This window comes from Miscanthus floridulus, chromosome 10 (assembly GCF_019320115.1).
Source record: "Miscanthus floridulus cultivar M001 chromosome 10, ASM1932011v1, whole genome shotgun sequence".
NCBI classification, from domain to species: Eukaryota; Viridiplantae; Streptophyta; class Magnoliopsida; order Poales; family Poaceae; genus Miscanthus; species Miscanthus floridulus.
Window position 1 is genome coordinate 54,742,059 of NC_089589.1, and position 16,199 is coordinate 54,758,257.

Here is a 16,199-nt window from a genome sequence, read left to right on the forward strand (position 1 = left end):
TCCTCGATCAATGCGACAAACCCCTCATCTTGGGCTAGTCGAGATTCGAGAAGATTCCATCTATCCTAGAAAAGATGTCTACATTGTGGCTCAACAGGCTGTGCAGGTGTATTATACTCGATATGCCAACCAAGACAAAGAGGATCTTAAGGGTTGGGCTATTGTGCACCAGGTATCTCCACACGGTAAACTACCTGCCCCAAACGATGATGATTACAACTTCAACGCAAACACATATGATGGACAGTTCTATCAAGAAGATGGGCTACCAGGCATGTTTGAGATAGTCTTACCCAAAGCAATCCAAATGGAAGTAGACAACGAAATGGTTGATGGCGAGGTCGATGGAGATGTGGTGGTAAATGCCAAGGACATAGCAATGCTTGAGCGATTACTTCTAGGCAATGACTACGATGACAACATAGAACCTTCGGATAGCGTTGCCCATTTGGACAATTTTGATAGTGATGATGAGACCTATGATCCCAATCATGAAGATTATTCCTAATACATGTAATACTATGTTTTTTTAATTTGTGTCTTGTTTATATATTTTGAATCTATTTCTAATATATGTACTAATTAGTCTTGTTCATTCTTTGTGATTGCAGGTGATTGAACAAAGATGGTGAGCAAACGTCCACGCCGCGACACGCCCTCGGTTTACGGGAGAGACCACCCTCTCCTTTGAGGTGAGGGGTCGTCATCCGGGGCAGCATCCGTAGGAGGTGATGAGAGGAGGACCAGGGGCAGCAGCCACAGGAGGCAGTGGTCTCCTCCCTCGCCACGTGACGAGGTGCTGGAGGAGGAGCACGTGATGGCCACGGCCACATCCTCGTCGGAGGACGAGAGGGGTCAACAGATGGGCGAGGGAGGCAAGGCGCTCGAGGGTGAGGGAGGCGAGGGGCTCAAGGGCGATGGAGGGGGTACTGCTACTCAGACTCCCTACAAGCGAGGTCCCACGAGCCTCCCTCCGGTTCCGCTTCCTCACAACTGCCCAGTGATTCAGCCTATGGCAAAGAGGTAAGTAACTATAGATGTTATCACAACTACTTCATAAGATATGTTGGAAATCATAAGAGAAACTGATAAATTTTCTTAATCACTTGTGTAGGGCCTGGTTGGTTTTGTCAGGTACTCCAGCATGCACCCTCGCGAGCATCCTTGGTGTTTTGTGCAGGAAATGGTACCCCGGCATTGTGCAACTGTCCGAAGAGCCGGTGGTGTAGGAGCCAGCCTCCAACTGGGACAGGTATGCGCTGGTCACGGATGACACTTACCGCAACAAGCAGGAGCGGGTATTGGCGGAGTTTTGGGTAAGTTTCTCTCGCACAACATTGCTTAATACATCTCATTCATTGGTTAAATGTTTTATTGAAATAATGAATGGATACATCAGTTTTGTATGCAGAAATTTTTCAAGGCCGAAGAAGGACTTGAGGCCCAGGCGGATCGGGCGGCTGCCGTAGCTTGTAGGAAGTACGTCACCGAGATGCACCACCATGGGCGCGTCCAAGTCCACATAGACTACTTGTTGGGGTATTAACCCCTATACCCTTACGGCTAGGCTTGGGCCGGCTCGGATCAGGGGGTCCGGTCCACTAAAAGATGACGCGCGGCCCGGCCAACCTGTTCAGAGTCCCGCGCAAGGAGTCAAGACAGATTTAGAGATCAAGCAAGATCCTGGTCGGTTAGAATAGAAATCCTTATCCGGCCACCTATGGCAATTGTAACTGGCTAGGATTAGTTTCCAGATCTGTAACCCTGTCCCCCGGACTATATAAGGCGGGCAGGGGACCCCTCTAAAAAACATCTCTCATTGACATACAGCAATACAATCAGACACAGGACGTAGGTATTACGCCTTCGCGGTGGCCGAACCTGGATAAAACCTCGTGTCTGTCTTGCGTCACCGTCTTGTTTGTGGCTTGCGCATCTGTCTACCGACGATCTACTACCTTGGGCATACCCCTAGGTAGACTGCCGACCATATTTCGTCGACACTACTACAGGTTGGTACTTAAGCAGTCCCTCCCCAAGCCTCAAGCAAGACTGATTACGCTGACCCGGGACCAGTACCTTGAGGTAGGCGAATAACATTCATAATGATTCATTTTGATATTAAGTAGGTTTAATTTCATCTTCTTATATGTCAAATACTTGATGACTTATAGGTGATTCCTTGGTGGTGCCGATCATATCCCGAGTGCTGGGCCATGATCGTGGACAAGTGGTTATCATAGGACTTTGTTGGCACGCACAAGAGGCAGCGGGAACAGCGTCTGATGAGGCAAGGTCCAACTCACCATCAAAGCAGCCACAGCCTCTCCGGATACAAACAAGCATACGTAAGTGATTTCTTTCATTTATTTTGATGCTCAATTCTGCTTGATTTCTCACCATCTTCCCGCCTTTCTCGCAGGAGGCTGCGCACCCGGGCAAGGAGGTCTTGGAGTTCTCTGCGTGGGCTATGTCCCACATGGGCAGGGCGTCGTCCTCTGTCTCCTTCGACCCGGCTGCCCTACCCTAGGTGTACTCCGACCCAAACGTATACACTAAAGTCTAAGAGTACACGTCCTCGGTAAAGGAGATCTATAGGGAAGATTACAATGTGCGCACTGAGCCCATTGATGCAGAGATGATCATGAGGCTCGGAGGAGGCAAGAAGCATGGGCGGCCGTGGATTGCAGACGGCGTCATCGACTCCACCACTGTTCCCTCCCTCGACGCTATTCGAGCACGGAGCACGAGCTCCAGCCAGCCCATATGCTCACGGCCTTCTCCAGCACTGCAGCAGGTCCAGGCACTCTAGGTAATTCCTGTTTTACTCATCGTACGTTGATATTTACACACCTAAATTAGATTTGCATTACTGATACATTGGAGTGAAATATTGCAGGCCGAGCTGGAAGAAACAAAAAGGCAAAGTCAATAGCAGAACGCGGAACTGACCGCACAGCTGCAGGCCCAGCAGGTCGCGTTCGAGGCCGCGCAGAAGCAGATGGCGGAGATGATGGTGATCATGCAAAGTCTTGGGCAAGCATCGGGTGTACCTGTGCAGTTTTCAGCTCCTCCACCTCCTACTCTTGCAGCTACTCCTATAAATATGAAAGTTCACTTTTCGCTTGTGCTTTGCATGTATGTCGGCCTTCGTGCCATTGTGGATGTCGGCGTTCGTGCCGTTGTTGATGTCGGCATTCGTGCCATTGTTTCTTGCAGGTTTTGGAAACCTCCCCGTGCAGGGGAGGTGCTGCCGAAATTTTCAATTGAGTCTAATCTTTTTGTATTCCTAGATTACTAGATGCAATCTCTAAGTTCCAAAACTGTTTTCCCGGATTACTCACACATGCAATCTCTGCTCCTTTGTGCAGCCTCCGTCCGCGGGTTCCAATCAATTTGGTAGTGCGTCACCGGGTGATCCCGCCTTTCCTTCACCATTGTCTCATAGGCTACCTTGATGAGGACTAGTGCTAGGTGATGTGGTTGGACTTTATTGTAATATTTGTGGTTTATGGTTCTGACTTGTGCTTGGATTTCATGAACTTGTCGTAATAAACATGTGAATGATGATGAACATGTGACTTGTCGTTGTAATATATTGTGATTTGTGGTTCACAATTATGGTTGTGATATATTGTGAGAAAATAGGTTCTGTGTGATATATATATGTGATGGTTGATATATATATGTATATATATGAAATGCTTGTGTCGATGGAATGCAAAAAACAAAAAAAAATTAAATTTCTGCCTCTTTGCCGAGGGCAATGACCAAGGCCCTCGGCAAAGATTTTTTTTTAAAAAAAATAAAATTTCTGTAACATTTCTTTGCCGAGGGCCATGGTTGGAGGCCCTCGGCAAAGACTTTTTTTTAAAAAAAAATAAAATTTCTTTGCCGAGGGCCTGCGTGGAAGCCCTCAGCAAAGATTTTTCAAAAAAAAAAGAATAATTCTTTGCCGAGGGCCGTCCCATTGCCCTTGGCAAAGATTTTTTGGAAAAATTCTGCACATTTCTTTGCCGAGGGCCATGGTTGTAGGCCCTCGGCAAAGATTTTTCAAAAAAAAAAAGAATAATTCTTTGCCGAGGGCCCCCGGAGATGGCCCTCGGCAAAGACTCCGTCCCAGGCGCCGGCGCCGTGACGACTGCTTTTCTTTGCCGAGTGCCGCTCCAGCCCTCGGCAAAGGCTTTGTCGAGTGCCCGATAAAGGGCCCTCGACAAAGATCCTCTTCGCCGACTCAAAATTCCCCGAGAACTCTTTGCCAAGGGCCAAACCGTCTCCAGTAGTGAGCGCAAATCCGGCTTACCCCGGCTCTTGGCACCTTTCACTCCAGTGCTCCTCGCAAGCATACAGGATTTATACGCAGATCTGTGAGATCCCGAGATATATGTGATAATCTGAGACGGACGGAAACTGTAATCATACTACGTAGTATTATTCAAAATATATAAATTTAGGTCTGGTTTAAATCTATGGTGTAAAATTTTGGTGTGTCACATCGGGTGTCACATAGGGGTACCACATGAAGTGTTCGGATACTAATAAAAAAATAAATTATAGAATCCGTCCATAATCCGCGAGACGAATTTATTAAGCCTAATTAATCCGGCTTTAACATATGTGTATTGTAGCACCATATTGTCAAATCATGGACTAATTAGGCTTAAAAGATTCTTCTCGCAAATTAGTCGTAAACTGTGCAATTAGTTTTCTTTTCTATATTTAATATTCTACACATGTGTCAAATATTTGATGGAACAAGGAGTAAACTTTAGGAGGGGAACTAAACAAAACAAGACCTTAGTTTCCAATCAAAATTCTGATAGATAGAGAATTTAACTGCTACCAATATCGACTCCGAAACGAATATTAGAAAATACTATAAGGTTAGCCCGAAAGATCGGAAACTCTCCAGACTTGGTAGAAATCTCTATCTCTACTACTAAAATATTCGTAACTCTTCCGTGCATAGGTGCGGCATCAAAAACCGCTCGCTCCATGCATCCGACCCGCCCTCGCCTCCTCGGAACGACCGCCGCTGAATCGGCCTCGCCTCCTCGGGCCCTCGCCGCCGGCTCCATCCCACCGGCGCGATGAACCCGGCATAGCTCCCGCCGGCCAGCCAGCAAGAGGAACCGCGGCCCCGCTTCGCTCGACTGTATAACTCCGGCGAGGAACGGACTCCGCGAAGTCGCTGCTTCCGTCTCTCACGGATCCGTCGCAGCGCACGTGTGACGCCGAGTGGCGCGCGGCTTCCTGCAGACCGCTCAACGCGTCTCCAAGCGCTACGGCTCCATCCCCGAGCTCAAGGCCAAGAGCGCCGTTGCAGCCGGCGGGCAGAGATCTCGAGATCACGCATCGCCTCCAGGCGCTGCTCCTCTGGCCGCGTCGCCTCCACCCGCTCGTACATCCCGACCGCTGCAGCTCTTCCCGACGCCTCCAAGGTGCTCCCCATCACCACCGAGGACTCGGTGAGTCTTGGTGGCTTCCTCCCTGGGGAGGAGGCTGTATTCTCAGATCCCTTTTTTTTGCAATTTTTGAAATCTGTGGAACCTGATCTATGTTAAAAAAAAATCACCCATTAGCTGCTCAACCATATTACTATGCGTCATCAACTGAATGGTTTTTTGGAATCTATAGAACGATACTGATGAGCATGTATCCTGACAATCATTCTAAATGCTTTCAAACTCAAAGTGTATGGAAGCATAGGCTTTGCTTTATTAAATTTTGTGTACGAAAGCAGGCAAAGTATGTTGGTCAGTACAGAGTTATTGATTATGATGCGTTAGCGGCTTATTATCTCTGTTCACTTCCTTGCTCTGTTTTGCTATTTGTTAGTTCTACTGAACTTTGCTCGACTGGGGTTCCAGCAACAGCAATACTGAATTTATTTATTTCTTTGGCATAGTAGAGTAAGGGTACAAACTGAATATTTGTCTTACTATTAAGCTTAAGATTTGGATAGCAATGGTTGTAGATGCATATATGAACTTCTGAATACTAGAATCCCCTAGCTTGTGTTTCATGTTCTGATGGAGCAAAGAGTCATTTAAAAAAAAGCGGTGGTAGAAAGTCAGTACTGAACTGCATTTCGTGCTTTCCTTTGTTTTGTTTTGTTTTTTGTAATTGTGATTTCCTTTGATTATTCTGAAGTTAGCCAAACCAGTAAGCGAGTCCTGTTAATGGCTTACTGAAATATTCCCCTCCTTATTTTGTAGCAAAACCATCCTTTGAATTGTCTGGGATGCTTACTGAAAGACCGACAAAGTTAGAGGTGCTTATCTAGAGATCTTATATATTTATGTGCTCACAGGCTTACACCTGTGCTAAGGTTACTGAGGCTGCCACCATGCTCACTTGAGGGTAACTTCATCGCCTTCACCTCATCTAAGGTCGATGTTTCATGGCATCTGTCTACAATGCTGATTGACACTAACTGCAGGTTTGCTGTTAGTTATGAATTTTGCCTTCTTTGATGGATCATGTGCTCACTGGTACATCTAATCCAGTACAGTATTTGGGTTGCTTCAACTGTAGCAAAATATTTTTTTTCTCAATACATTTGAGTTGGAGCATTTAACTGAGTAATAAGCAATTTAATTTTGCATTCAATTACATGAATTATGGGGTACGTACCTGAACAGATTATTTAGAGTTGTGGCCTATATATACTCTTACTCCGTAGAAAATCATCGTCAATACTATTGAAATTGTGTGGGGGCACCTAAAAAGCAAGTTAGTAGTGATATTTTTTGGTATACTGTCAATTACATGCAACACAGTGGCAGTTAGTAGTGATATTTTTGGGATACTGTCAATTACATGTGGCACAGTGGCAGTAGTTATCCACTTTTTAAACAAAGGAAATAGTACCTTGTGGTTTAGATGACTCACTGATGAACAGCAGAAAGCACAAGCTTGGCTTTCCACATCTAGTGCAGGAACACACTAGATAAGATCAGGGTTCAGCTTAGGATGTGAGCCTGTCATTGTGTTCATTGGGTAGCTTTGTGGTAACTAATGATTAACTGATGAACAACTCAGTATGTGAGCCTGTCAGTTTGGTAGAGTAAACGGCTTTTACGTGGTCAGTTTAACTAACCTCTTTGTAAAGAGATCATTGCCGATTATTTTTCTTGAACTTTTAACCGTAGACTTTCTGTTCACAAGGCAATGGTATTGAAGGGTGGTTTTTGTTTCTCCGAGCCATTCTTACTGCTTGGACGGTTCCCATGTGTTGAGGTCGATTCTTTGACACGTTTTTATGAAATATATTGTTAGTTTTATTTTTCAATGCTCAGGAAACTATAAATATGTAGACCTTGCGAATCAACTGGTGAACTCGATCACTGCACAATGTTCTGAAGACCTATGGAAGTGTTAGGATCTCATTTTCATTGTTGTCCATGTAAATTTTCTTGCATAGGAGTAGGGTTAATTTTGTGTAAATTTTCATTTGTGGCGGTGTGATGGCAAATAGAGGCTAAAGGGTAAGCCACTTTTCTTGCATCTTTAATTCCAACACTGCTAGGACTGATAAGTAACTAAAATGAACTTGTTTTGACAGTGAATGCACATAGTTGCGCATGTATTTTTCTTAAGTTTGTCAAGCTGCTGCCTGCACGTACTTTTCTAATATTTGTCAAGATAGTGCTACTTATTTAACCATTTTTGTAACATCTTCGTTGTTTTCATAATCGTCTTATTTTCACTTTGTCGTTCCGTATTTGCAGCTTCTCGATGAGACAGAAATAATGCTTGATCGCTTTGAATCTGACACAGAAGTTCCTAGAATCGTGCTCAAAGCCTGGTGATCAGGAGATCCAAACATGCATTATGTCGCTTCCTGCCAGTCCTATCAAACCTCTGGTGAGCTTGAAGCCAAATTGTCCCTATTACAATATTTTTTGTGATGAATTGCTGATACATGTAGCTCCAGTCTGTTGTTATTTGTTTCCAAGTTTATCGTAATGTTGTATGTATGTAGTCCTAAGCAAATGGGGGTTTCCCTCCAAGTGTGCACGTTGCAACACTATGGGCTTAAATATATTTCTTGTCTTGGACTGCATTGTCTTAGGTTGGTGAGCTCCAAAGCAGTGGGCACCTCGAGAAAATGGCATTACCAGCATGTGAGGTTAGGGGCCAAGACTCTTGTAAATGGAATATCAGGGCTGAATCAAGCAACACATTCAGTTGCTTACTGTTTTACTTGGCAAGACCTAATGATCTCTGCATTGCCGAATCATAAAAAATAAAATAGTTCAAAGGAATGTCGAACTACTAGCTTGTATAGAGAAAACATCTGGTTGATAATATCAGTTCTCCTGTTATCTTGTTCCTCTATCGTTCTTTGTTTGCCCTTCTTAGCCTTATCGTCTTATACCATGGGCCATGGACCGATGGACATCAAGTTCATTGGATTAGTATGAAGGATCCGATTTTCATATTATGTACATGGCAACCAATCGTGAAAGGTTTTTACCACTGCAGGACTCAAGTCTGGATTCAAGTTAGTGAGGATGCCACACAACCAATGTTATCTTCACACAAGGTGCAACATATTTTTTCTGTGATTTTGTGGATTCCATGTTCAAGGATGGTGATATGAACTTTTATGTATGTATGCACAACACACCTTGATGATTGGAAGTCACTGATGAAAATTTTAGCCATTTTGTAATATTGACATTCCGGTCATCACACTCGCAGTATCGTTTTTTGGTAATAATATAACACATTCATTCTTAAATTATTAGGGCGCCTATTTTTTTCTGTTCCAACGCACGGGGATTTACCTAGTAAAAAAAATCACTACCGAGCCGGTTCTGACGAGATTAGCCTACAGAAAAGAGAAGGCAAAAGCGCACCGGAGAAGACAGTCCAGATGACTCCGTGAGGGTAGCATCCCGTCGCGAAAGCACCAGGGAATCGGACTACTGCATACGCCCTTCACGCGTGCCCGCAGAGCATCGCCACCCGCGCCGAGCTCCACCGCCAAGATACGGCGTCTGTCAGCCCTGTCGCCCGTGTCCTCACCACTGAGGAATTCGGTTCGGAGACAAGCCAAAAAAAAAACTCAGGTCTACTTGGTCCCATTTGGCTTATATTTTCGGAAAAAATTAGGTGCAGCTAGGTGCAGCCTAGCTGCACCCTCTCACTATGCAGACCTATTTAGATCTGGTGACACGTGTCTTAGAAAATCTATCACACTAGTTGAGCCAAAAAAACATCGTGCTGATTAATTTTTTTTGGAAGCCGAATCCCTAAAAAAATTCTCTTATTCTTTTATGAAGGGGATTAATTAGGGTCAATTCATTCTATGCCACTGTAAAGAGTGGAATCTAGACTATACCATCAGTAAAGAGGGCCACCCATAATATTCAATCAATTGTGCTACAACCCCCTATTCTATATATTTTTTCGAGCCTAAAATTATTGTACATGGACCATTTTAATCCTCTCTCGATTTTTTTATTTTAACCTTTTTTAAAACTATTTCTAAAAATAACACCTCTGAACTTTTTATTCCAAAACTAACCCATTTGGCGCGCCAAACTACCTGGCACGGCCAAACCACGCTGCCGCGCCGACCCGCCTGGCACGGTTGGCCTGCCACCGTGGCAGGCCAGTCGCGCGCTGACCGGTGACGTGGCCCCCTGTCGGGCCACCAACTCTAACGCGATAGCTTTCGTGCGCACCTCGCCTGGTTTGGCAAGGGGGAATATAGATCCCATGCGGGCCTCCCTCCCCCTCTCTCCCTCACTTTCTTCATCCTCCCTCCACGCGGCCAAGAGCTTCCAGCGCCCCCAACCGGCGCCACCGGTCTCCCTCGGCCAAATCTGTCTCTGGGTCAAGTTGGTGGTCGCCCCAAGCTTCACCCAGCCTCGGGCAAGGTAATGACCCTCTTATTTCGTGTTTGCACAGTGGATTCGAAGAGTAGGTTTGCTAGCTAAGATTTGGAGATTTTTTTTTTGGGAAGAGATGTAACCTATTTTAGGTAGATCGAATACATTATGAAACTTTGGTATAGTGTCCGCCCTTGATTTTTACGTGCACATGTAGTTGCATTTGCTCTATGTTATCGTTAGTTAGTTAGTTAGTTAGAAATTTGGGTAGCATGTTTAGGTGTAGGTTAAAATTGGTTGGTATGTGTAGGTTTTATTATGTTAGTCATAATGTTTAGAGTTTAGGTTTAGTTTTAGTTGGGTTAGCTATTTAGTATAGGTTATATGTGTACATTAATTTGAAATGCTTACATTGGTGCTTAAGGCAATGAGGGTTGATTTCTTAGAACCCTCCGTTGTGATAGATAAAGGACATGTGGTGGGAGGAGAAGTGGCGAAAGCAGGGTCGTCCCAGAGATTTAAGCAATGAGCAATTCCCGATGTCCCGTCTTGTTTAAAATTTGACTGATTGCACACAAATATTCGTACTCGATTACCAAACAATTATGCAAGTGATGATGAAGCAAAGTTTACCCGTCAACTCGTTTGGTCAGCATCACGAGCCGCGAGCTCGACCACCCAGGTTTGATCCCGGAGCCCAGCGGATTTCCGCTAAAAAATGAGTGGGAATGGCGAAGCTCCCCGCTTCAAAAAAAAAAATGACATGACAACAATATTCTGCGGGTCAAAATAAAAAAAAGATAGCTGGGCGACGGTAGAAAACCGAGATTCGAATCCAAAGAATCCAAAACCTTGCAAGGTGGGTCAGGCTCCTCCCAGATGCACTGCTCTGTCGGTCGGTTTCGGCCCATGGGCCAGATCCATAAAACCCTAGCCCGTGGCCTTAGTTAAACCTCCTCTTCCGACCTGCCGTTTCTCTCTTCCTCGCCAAGAAAGAAAAGAAGCAGACACCCCCACCGCATTGTTCCCCTCGTCTGTCCCTTCCCTCCCACAAGCCGCAAAGGCCTCCGGAAGCAACCAGGCGGCGCGACCCCTTGAGCGCGATGGAGGAGCAGGTGGTGACGGAGCGGATCCGGCGGAAGCTGGAGGAGGTCAACGCCACCGTGCAGCAGCACCTCGCCGGCGTCCAGGACCACGTCAACTTCACCATGCAGGTAAGAAAGAGTTCGGGCGGTGGTTCTTGGGATCCGCCGCCTCGGTTTCCCGTCCTCCGAGGGTTCGTACTGTTGGGGAGGGAGGAGCGAGATAGCTGTGGTACCCTGGTAAGATTGGCGCTAGAACTTTTGTCGGATTTTGGAGTTTCGTATTCTGATATGAAACTGCAGGTGGAGGAGGGCGATAATTTTACTCTTCTTGATGAAGTTCTCCGGATTCTTTAGCGCTAATGGGGGTAGTGGCCCGTTAATCTGATACGGCGTATTGGAGGTTCAGGGTTGTGCGAGTCTTGGATCATTTTTTTTGTTCTGATGCAATTAGAAGTCCCTGAATAAGTTTCTTTGCCATTGCTTTTAAATGTATATAAGTGCGCGAAATTGGTGGGTATTGATGCAGGACGTACGAGTGTCGAAAGAGCAGCATTGCAGTAGTGGACAATGGATGCTAATTTTTTAGATATGTGAATATAGTTTTTGATGCATGTTTTTTTTTTTCTGCCATCTCTTAGAGATCTGCTAGTGTAACCTTATTGTTTGGTACTAGTAGTAACCATCTACTCCTGGAATTGTTCACCTTCGCACAATTTCTGGATTTCACAGGAAATTAATTTGGACTAATTACCTTGACATCGATTCTTGTGATGATGGAAAAGGGGGTTGGACTAATAGTAGTAATTATTGGAGCGAGGATATTTTATTAGTAAAAACTTCTGGCATGCTCCCAAATCGAAACACTTCGAGTGCTAATTAATGTTTGAATTTCTGTTTTATTCTGATTGATTTTCAGCAAGCATACTTCAAGTGCGCATATGACTGCTTTGATCGGCGACGTACTCAAGAAGGGATCAACAGCTGTGTGGAGAATTGTAGTGTGCCTGTCCTTACTGCCAACAATGTTTTTGAGAATGAGATGGCCAAGTTTCAGGTACTTCTAATGTGCTGCAATACAAGTGTCATTTTTTTTTTGCAAAATAGAACATAGAATTCTATGTTCATCGTTTTTAGGTACTTAATTCCTTTCTGCTTGTGCAGTACTGTAATTATGACCTGTAATTTTTTTACTTTGGAATCTTTCTGAATTTTATTTTAAGTTACTACTAATATTTGTTTTGTGTGCTCCATTTTGCTCTGATTTTATTAATCATTGCAAGTTTGCAACCACTCGAATGCTGTGTCTGAATGAACTGTCATATTTTCTGTATGCGTGATAATTTCAATGTTGTTCACCGTCACCAGCACAAATACCTCAACAAGCATGCTGCACGGGGTTTTGTTATCTACTTATCTGTGATGGTGTATTTGTTTCGTGCAATCAATCATTATTTTATAATGCCATTAATTGTCACATGGTAAAGTCCCCTTCTCAGAAGATGGTTTAGGATTCACGAGCAGTATATTTTTTTGCTATAGTTATTTTGTTTGATGAATGAATGTGGTTTCATGATCTCAATGATTGAACAGTAGAAGTTTTAGAAGGTTCCCCCCTCAGAAATTTAGTTCTTATTTCATCCCCATGTATATTGTACTTCTGACATGCAATCTGAGCACCTTCTTTTTACTCCATCTGCATCTGTTGAGATCCACATGCCAACTGTTATCCACCTGGTTATTTCATCATAAAAGATCTATTAGTAGTTTTCAGTGTTATTGAACATGGTTGTCCCAAGTATCTGGAATCATCTACAGACACAATGTTACACATCTTGTTACTTTGAACAGAAAAATATGTCCTTTTGTAGGCAAAGTAGTGCATGAATAATGTCGCTGCATAACTGTTATTCATCTTCCAGTGGGTTCATAGGAGCCTTGTTTTGGCCTATTGCTATTTTAGGGTTACGCATGTATTTCTCTGCATAAACTAGCATGCCACCTACATCTTTGTTAATCATTGCCCCTTGCTTCAGGAACGGTTGAATCGGTCATTGATGGTCTGTCAAGACAAGTTTGAAGCAGCCAAGCTCCAGAAGTTGAAAACAGATGCAACTCAGGAACTGGAATCCTGTGTCAACAGATCTATCGATGACAGCATCAGGGTCCTCCCCCATGTGGTGGAGCAGATCAAGTCCACCCTCCAAATCAATTAGAGGCATTATTGCGTTTAGCATATGATCCAGATATAGTTGAGAATGTTTCATATTCAAATTTGCGGCCTAAGCCCACATTTTTCAGTGGAAAAATACTTAGCTAGAACTATAAAGAGCTCTTACCAGTATCGATAGAACGTGATCACTGTATCGTATTGCCAACATCGTCGACATTTTGAATTCTGCTGAGCTTACAGCTTAGGCATCGAAATAGTACAAGGCTGGATGAACTTGTTTCTGTGTACTTTTTGTTGCAATTTTTTTATGTTGCTTCTGTTGCAATGCAATTTAACTTTTGCTGTAGAGTATAAACTGTGCGGGAAACATTTGGTGAGACAAATGGGAAATCATTCAAACGTGAGAATTTCACAAGATCTTTGCGTTTTGGGTACTGCTGTTTGCTATGAAATTGTTTTAAAATATCTGTAAAATTGTTGCAGGTTCCTGTGAACATGGCATAAATTTGTCTGCTCGCAGCTGGCAGGAGAAAAAGCAACTGTAAAAAAAAAGAATTTTGCATTTCGATTCGAACATTTTCAATCTTTCACAAACGAAATCAGTTGTAAAAAAAAAAGCAAATCAGTATTCAAAAGTCATTACAAAGCCCAACCCAGTCAAGCAGTCCAACTTGACCAGCCCAAATGTCGAAATGCCAGTACGGCCCCCTACCGCCGCCGCTGTCCTCGTCCACCGCTACACCCGCATCATCACCGCCGCCGCCGCCTCCTCGCCGGCCTCCTTCCGCGCCCTCCTCCCCATCCACGCCCGCGCCATCGTCCTCGGAGTATCCGCGAACCCGGCCTTCGCCACCAGCCTCATCGCCGGCGTGGCGCCCGCCTCCCTCGCCTACGCACGCAGGGTGTTCGACGCCGCGCCTGTACGCGATGCCTACATGTGGAACACCCTCCTCCGCGTGCACGCCCACTCCCAGTCGTCGTACGCCGTCGACGCCCTCGCCCTCTACAAGCAGATGCGCGCCGCCGGCGTCGCGCCGGACCATTACACCTACCCGATCGTGCTCCCGGCTTGCGCGGCTGCGCGCCGGCCGCGGCTCGGGCGGGCCGCTCACGGCGACGCGGTGCGGTTCGCGCTCGCTGGGAACGGGTTCGTGCGCTGCACTCTCATTGCGATGTACTTCCAGGAAGGGGAGGTGGCAGACGCTGAGCTAGTCTTTGCGGAGAGCCATGGATCATCCCGGACGGTGGTGTCGTGGACGGCCATGGTTGCTGGCTACGTGCAAAACTACTTCTATGGGGAGGCACTTGCATTGTTTGGCACAATGGTTGCCGAGGGTGTACTTCCGAGTGAGATCACTCTGATCAGTTTCCTGCCCTGCTTGCAGGGCCAAGAATGGCTGAATGCCGGGGAAATGGTTCACGGGTTCGTGATCAAGTCGGGGTTTGATGCAAACATTCCATTGGCTAATGCCCTCGTTGCAATGTATGGGAAGTGCGGGAGCATTCCCATGGCAGAAGCTCTGTTTGAGGGAATGGCGGTACGCAGTCTGGTTTCTTGGAACACGATGGTTGCAATCTATGAGCAGCATGGTGATGTGGTTGAGGCAATCAAATTCTTTCGCAGGATGCTTACTGAGAAGGTGGAGTTTGATTGTGTGACTTTGGTCAGTGTTCTGTCTGCTTGTGCACGCTCAGGAGCCCTGGAGACTGGCAAATGGGTGCATGAGTTTGCCCGGAGTCATGTGCTTGACACAGATGCAAGGATTGGCAATGTTCTTGTCGACATGTATGCAAAGTGCGGCGAGATTGCTGATGCAAGGAGGGTCTTTGACTGTTTGCATGTGCGTGGTGTTGTGTCCTGGAGTGCCATGATAAATGCATATGCCAACTATGGGGATTCTGAGGAGGCTCTCAAGGTCTTCTGCCTGATGAAAAGTGAAGGGGTGAGACCAAATTCTTTCACATTCACTGCAGTTCTAGTGGCGTGTGGCCACTCAGGCCTTGTTAACGAAGGACTGAAGCATTTCAACAGCATCCTTTCTGACTACCAAATGTCGCCTACACTGGAGCACTATGCCTGCATGGTTGACATGCTAGGGCGAGCTGGTAGACTTGTGGAAGCATATGAAATCATCAGGGGAATGTCGTTGCGCCCAGACAAGTGCGTGTGGGGTGCATTCCTTGGGGGTTGTAAGCTTCACGGCAATCTGGAGCTAGCTGAATTCGTTGCCAAGGACCTCTTCCAGTCAGGCTCCAATGATGTCACATTCTATGTTTTGATGTCAAACATGTACTTCGAAGCCGGAATGTTGGAAGATGCAGAAAGGATAAGACGAGCCATGAAGGAGATGGAACTCAAGAAGACAGCTGGGCGTAGCGCAGTAAACCAATAGGGAAAGAATAGCCATCATGAGGTAGCAAACTTGTGTAATTCTGATATAGTTAGCTTTATCATTTTCCATTATATGTACTAACATGCAGTTTTGATGGTCAAATTGTTTCATCTGTAATTCTATAAACTTACCACATGTGGTTCTTCCCTTCTCACTTACCATTTTTATCCATGCCGTCTAGCATGCTTTCCAACCTTCATAAATCTGCTGATGTCCTCCAGAATTTTCAGAGGGCACGTGTTTGATGTAATTTTCGTACCAGGGCAACAAAAACATTAGAAACAGAAACCTCAAGCCTCCAATGTATACTGTGACTCTGTGAGTAACCCCTGAGAAAATGCTTTTTTCCTATGCCATATTCAGCCAAAATGACATTGTGATTTCTGAGCGGAACTTCAAAATGTATCCCAAATCTCCACTCGTTGCCTGTTCCTGAGGTGAGATTTTTGCCCCCAGCAGCCTCTCTCTTAATTCATTTACTGTTAGGTCTCTTGTTCATAATTTTGTTTTTGTGGTGAGATGGGTTTGTAGATACTTCTGCTTGGGTTCAATTAATGGGCTGTATAACTGTGCACTACACACTTTCTTGTAGATTATTAGGCCTGTAATTTATTCATTCAAACTAGGTTTAGTCTTTTAAGTCTCCACTGCAGGGAAGGCACTAGTAGTTTGATGAATTGAAGCACCTTGATTTTTGGCAGTAGTT

General features: G+C 45.1%; 2 protein-coding genes across 2 annotated transcripts; both read left to right on the forward strand.

Annotated features, from left to right (window-relative positions):
* Positions 1-10,849: 10,849 nt before the first annotated feature.
* On the forward strand, positions 10,850-13,375 carry LOC136490266 (uncharacterized). The gene is made up of 3 exons (XM_066486750.1): positions 10,850-11,059; positions 11,847-11,984; positions 12,964-13,375. The coding sequence occupies exons 1-3, from the start codon at positions 10,949-10,951 to the stop codon at positions 13,141-13,143; spliced, it is 429 nt and encodes a 142-aa protein (XP_066342847.1). The 5' UTR covers positions 10,850-10,948; the 3' UTR covers positions 13,144-13,375.
* A 404-nt stretch (positions 13,376-13,779) lies between these two features.
* Positions 13,780-15,569, forward strand: LOC136490265 (pentatricopeptide repeat-containing protein At3g12770-like). The gene has a single exon (XM_066486749.1). The coding sequence runs from the start codon at positions 13,793-13,795 to the stop codon at positions 15,491-15,493; it is 1,701 nt and encodes a 566-aa protein (XP_066342846.1). The 5' UTR covers positions 13,780-13,792; the 3' UTR covers positions 15,494-15,569.
* The last annotated feature ends 630 nt before the right edge of the window (positions 15,570-16,199 follow it).

Coding starts and splice junctions, on each gene's coding strand:
- LOC136490265 (XM_066486749.1), top strand. CDS start 13,793: ATGCCAGTACGGCCCCCTACCGCCGCCGCTGTCCTCGTCCACCGCTAC.
- LOC136490266 (XM_066486750.1), top strand. CDS start 10,949: ATGGAGGAGCAGGTGGTGACGGAGCGGATCCGGCGGAAGCTGGAGGAG. Junction 11,060..11,846: donor ACGTCAACTTCACCATGCAG/GTAAGAAAGAGT, acceptor ATTGATTTTCAG/CAAGCATACTTCAAGTGCGC. Junction 11,985..12,963: donor ATGAGATGGCCAAGTTTCAG/GTACTTCTAATG, acceptor CCCTTGCTTCAG/GAACGGTTGAATCGGTCATT.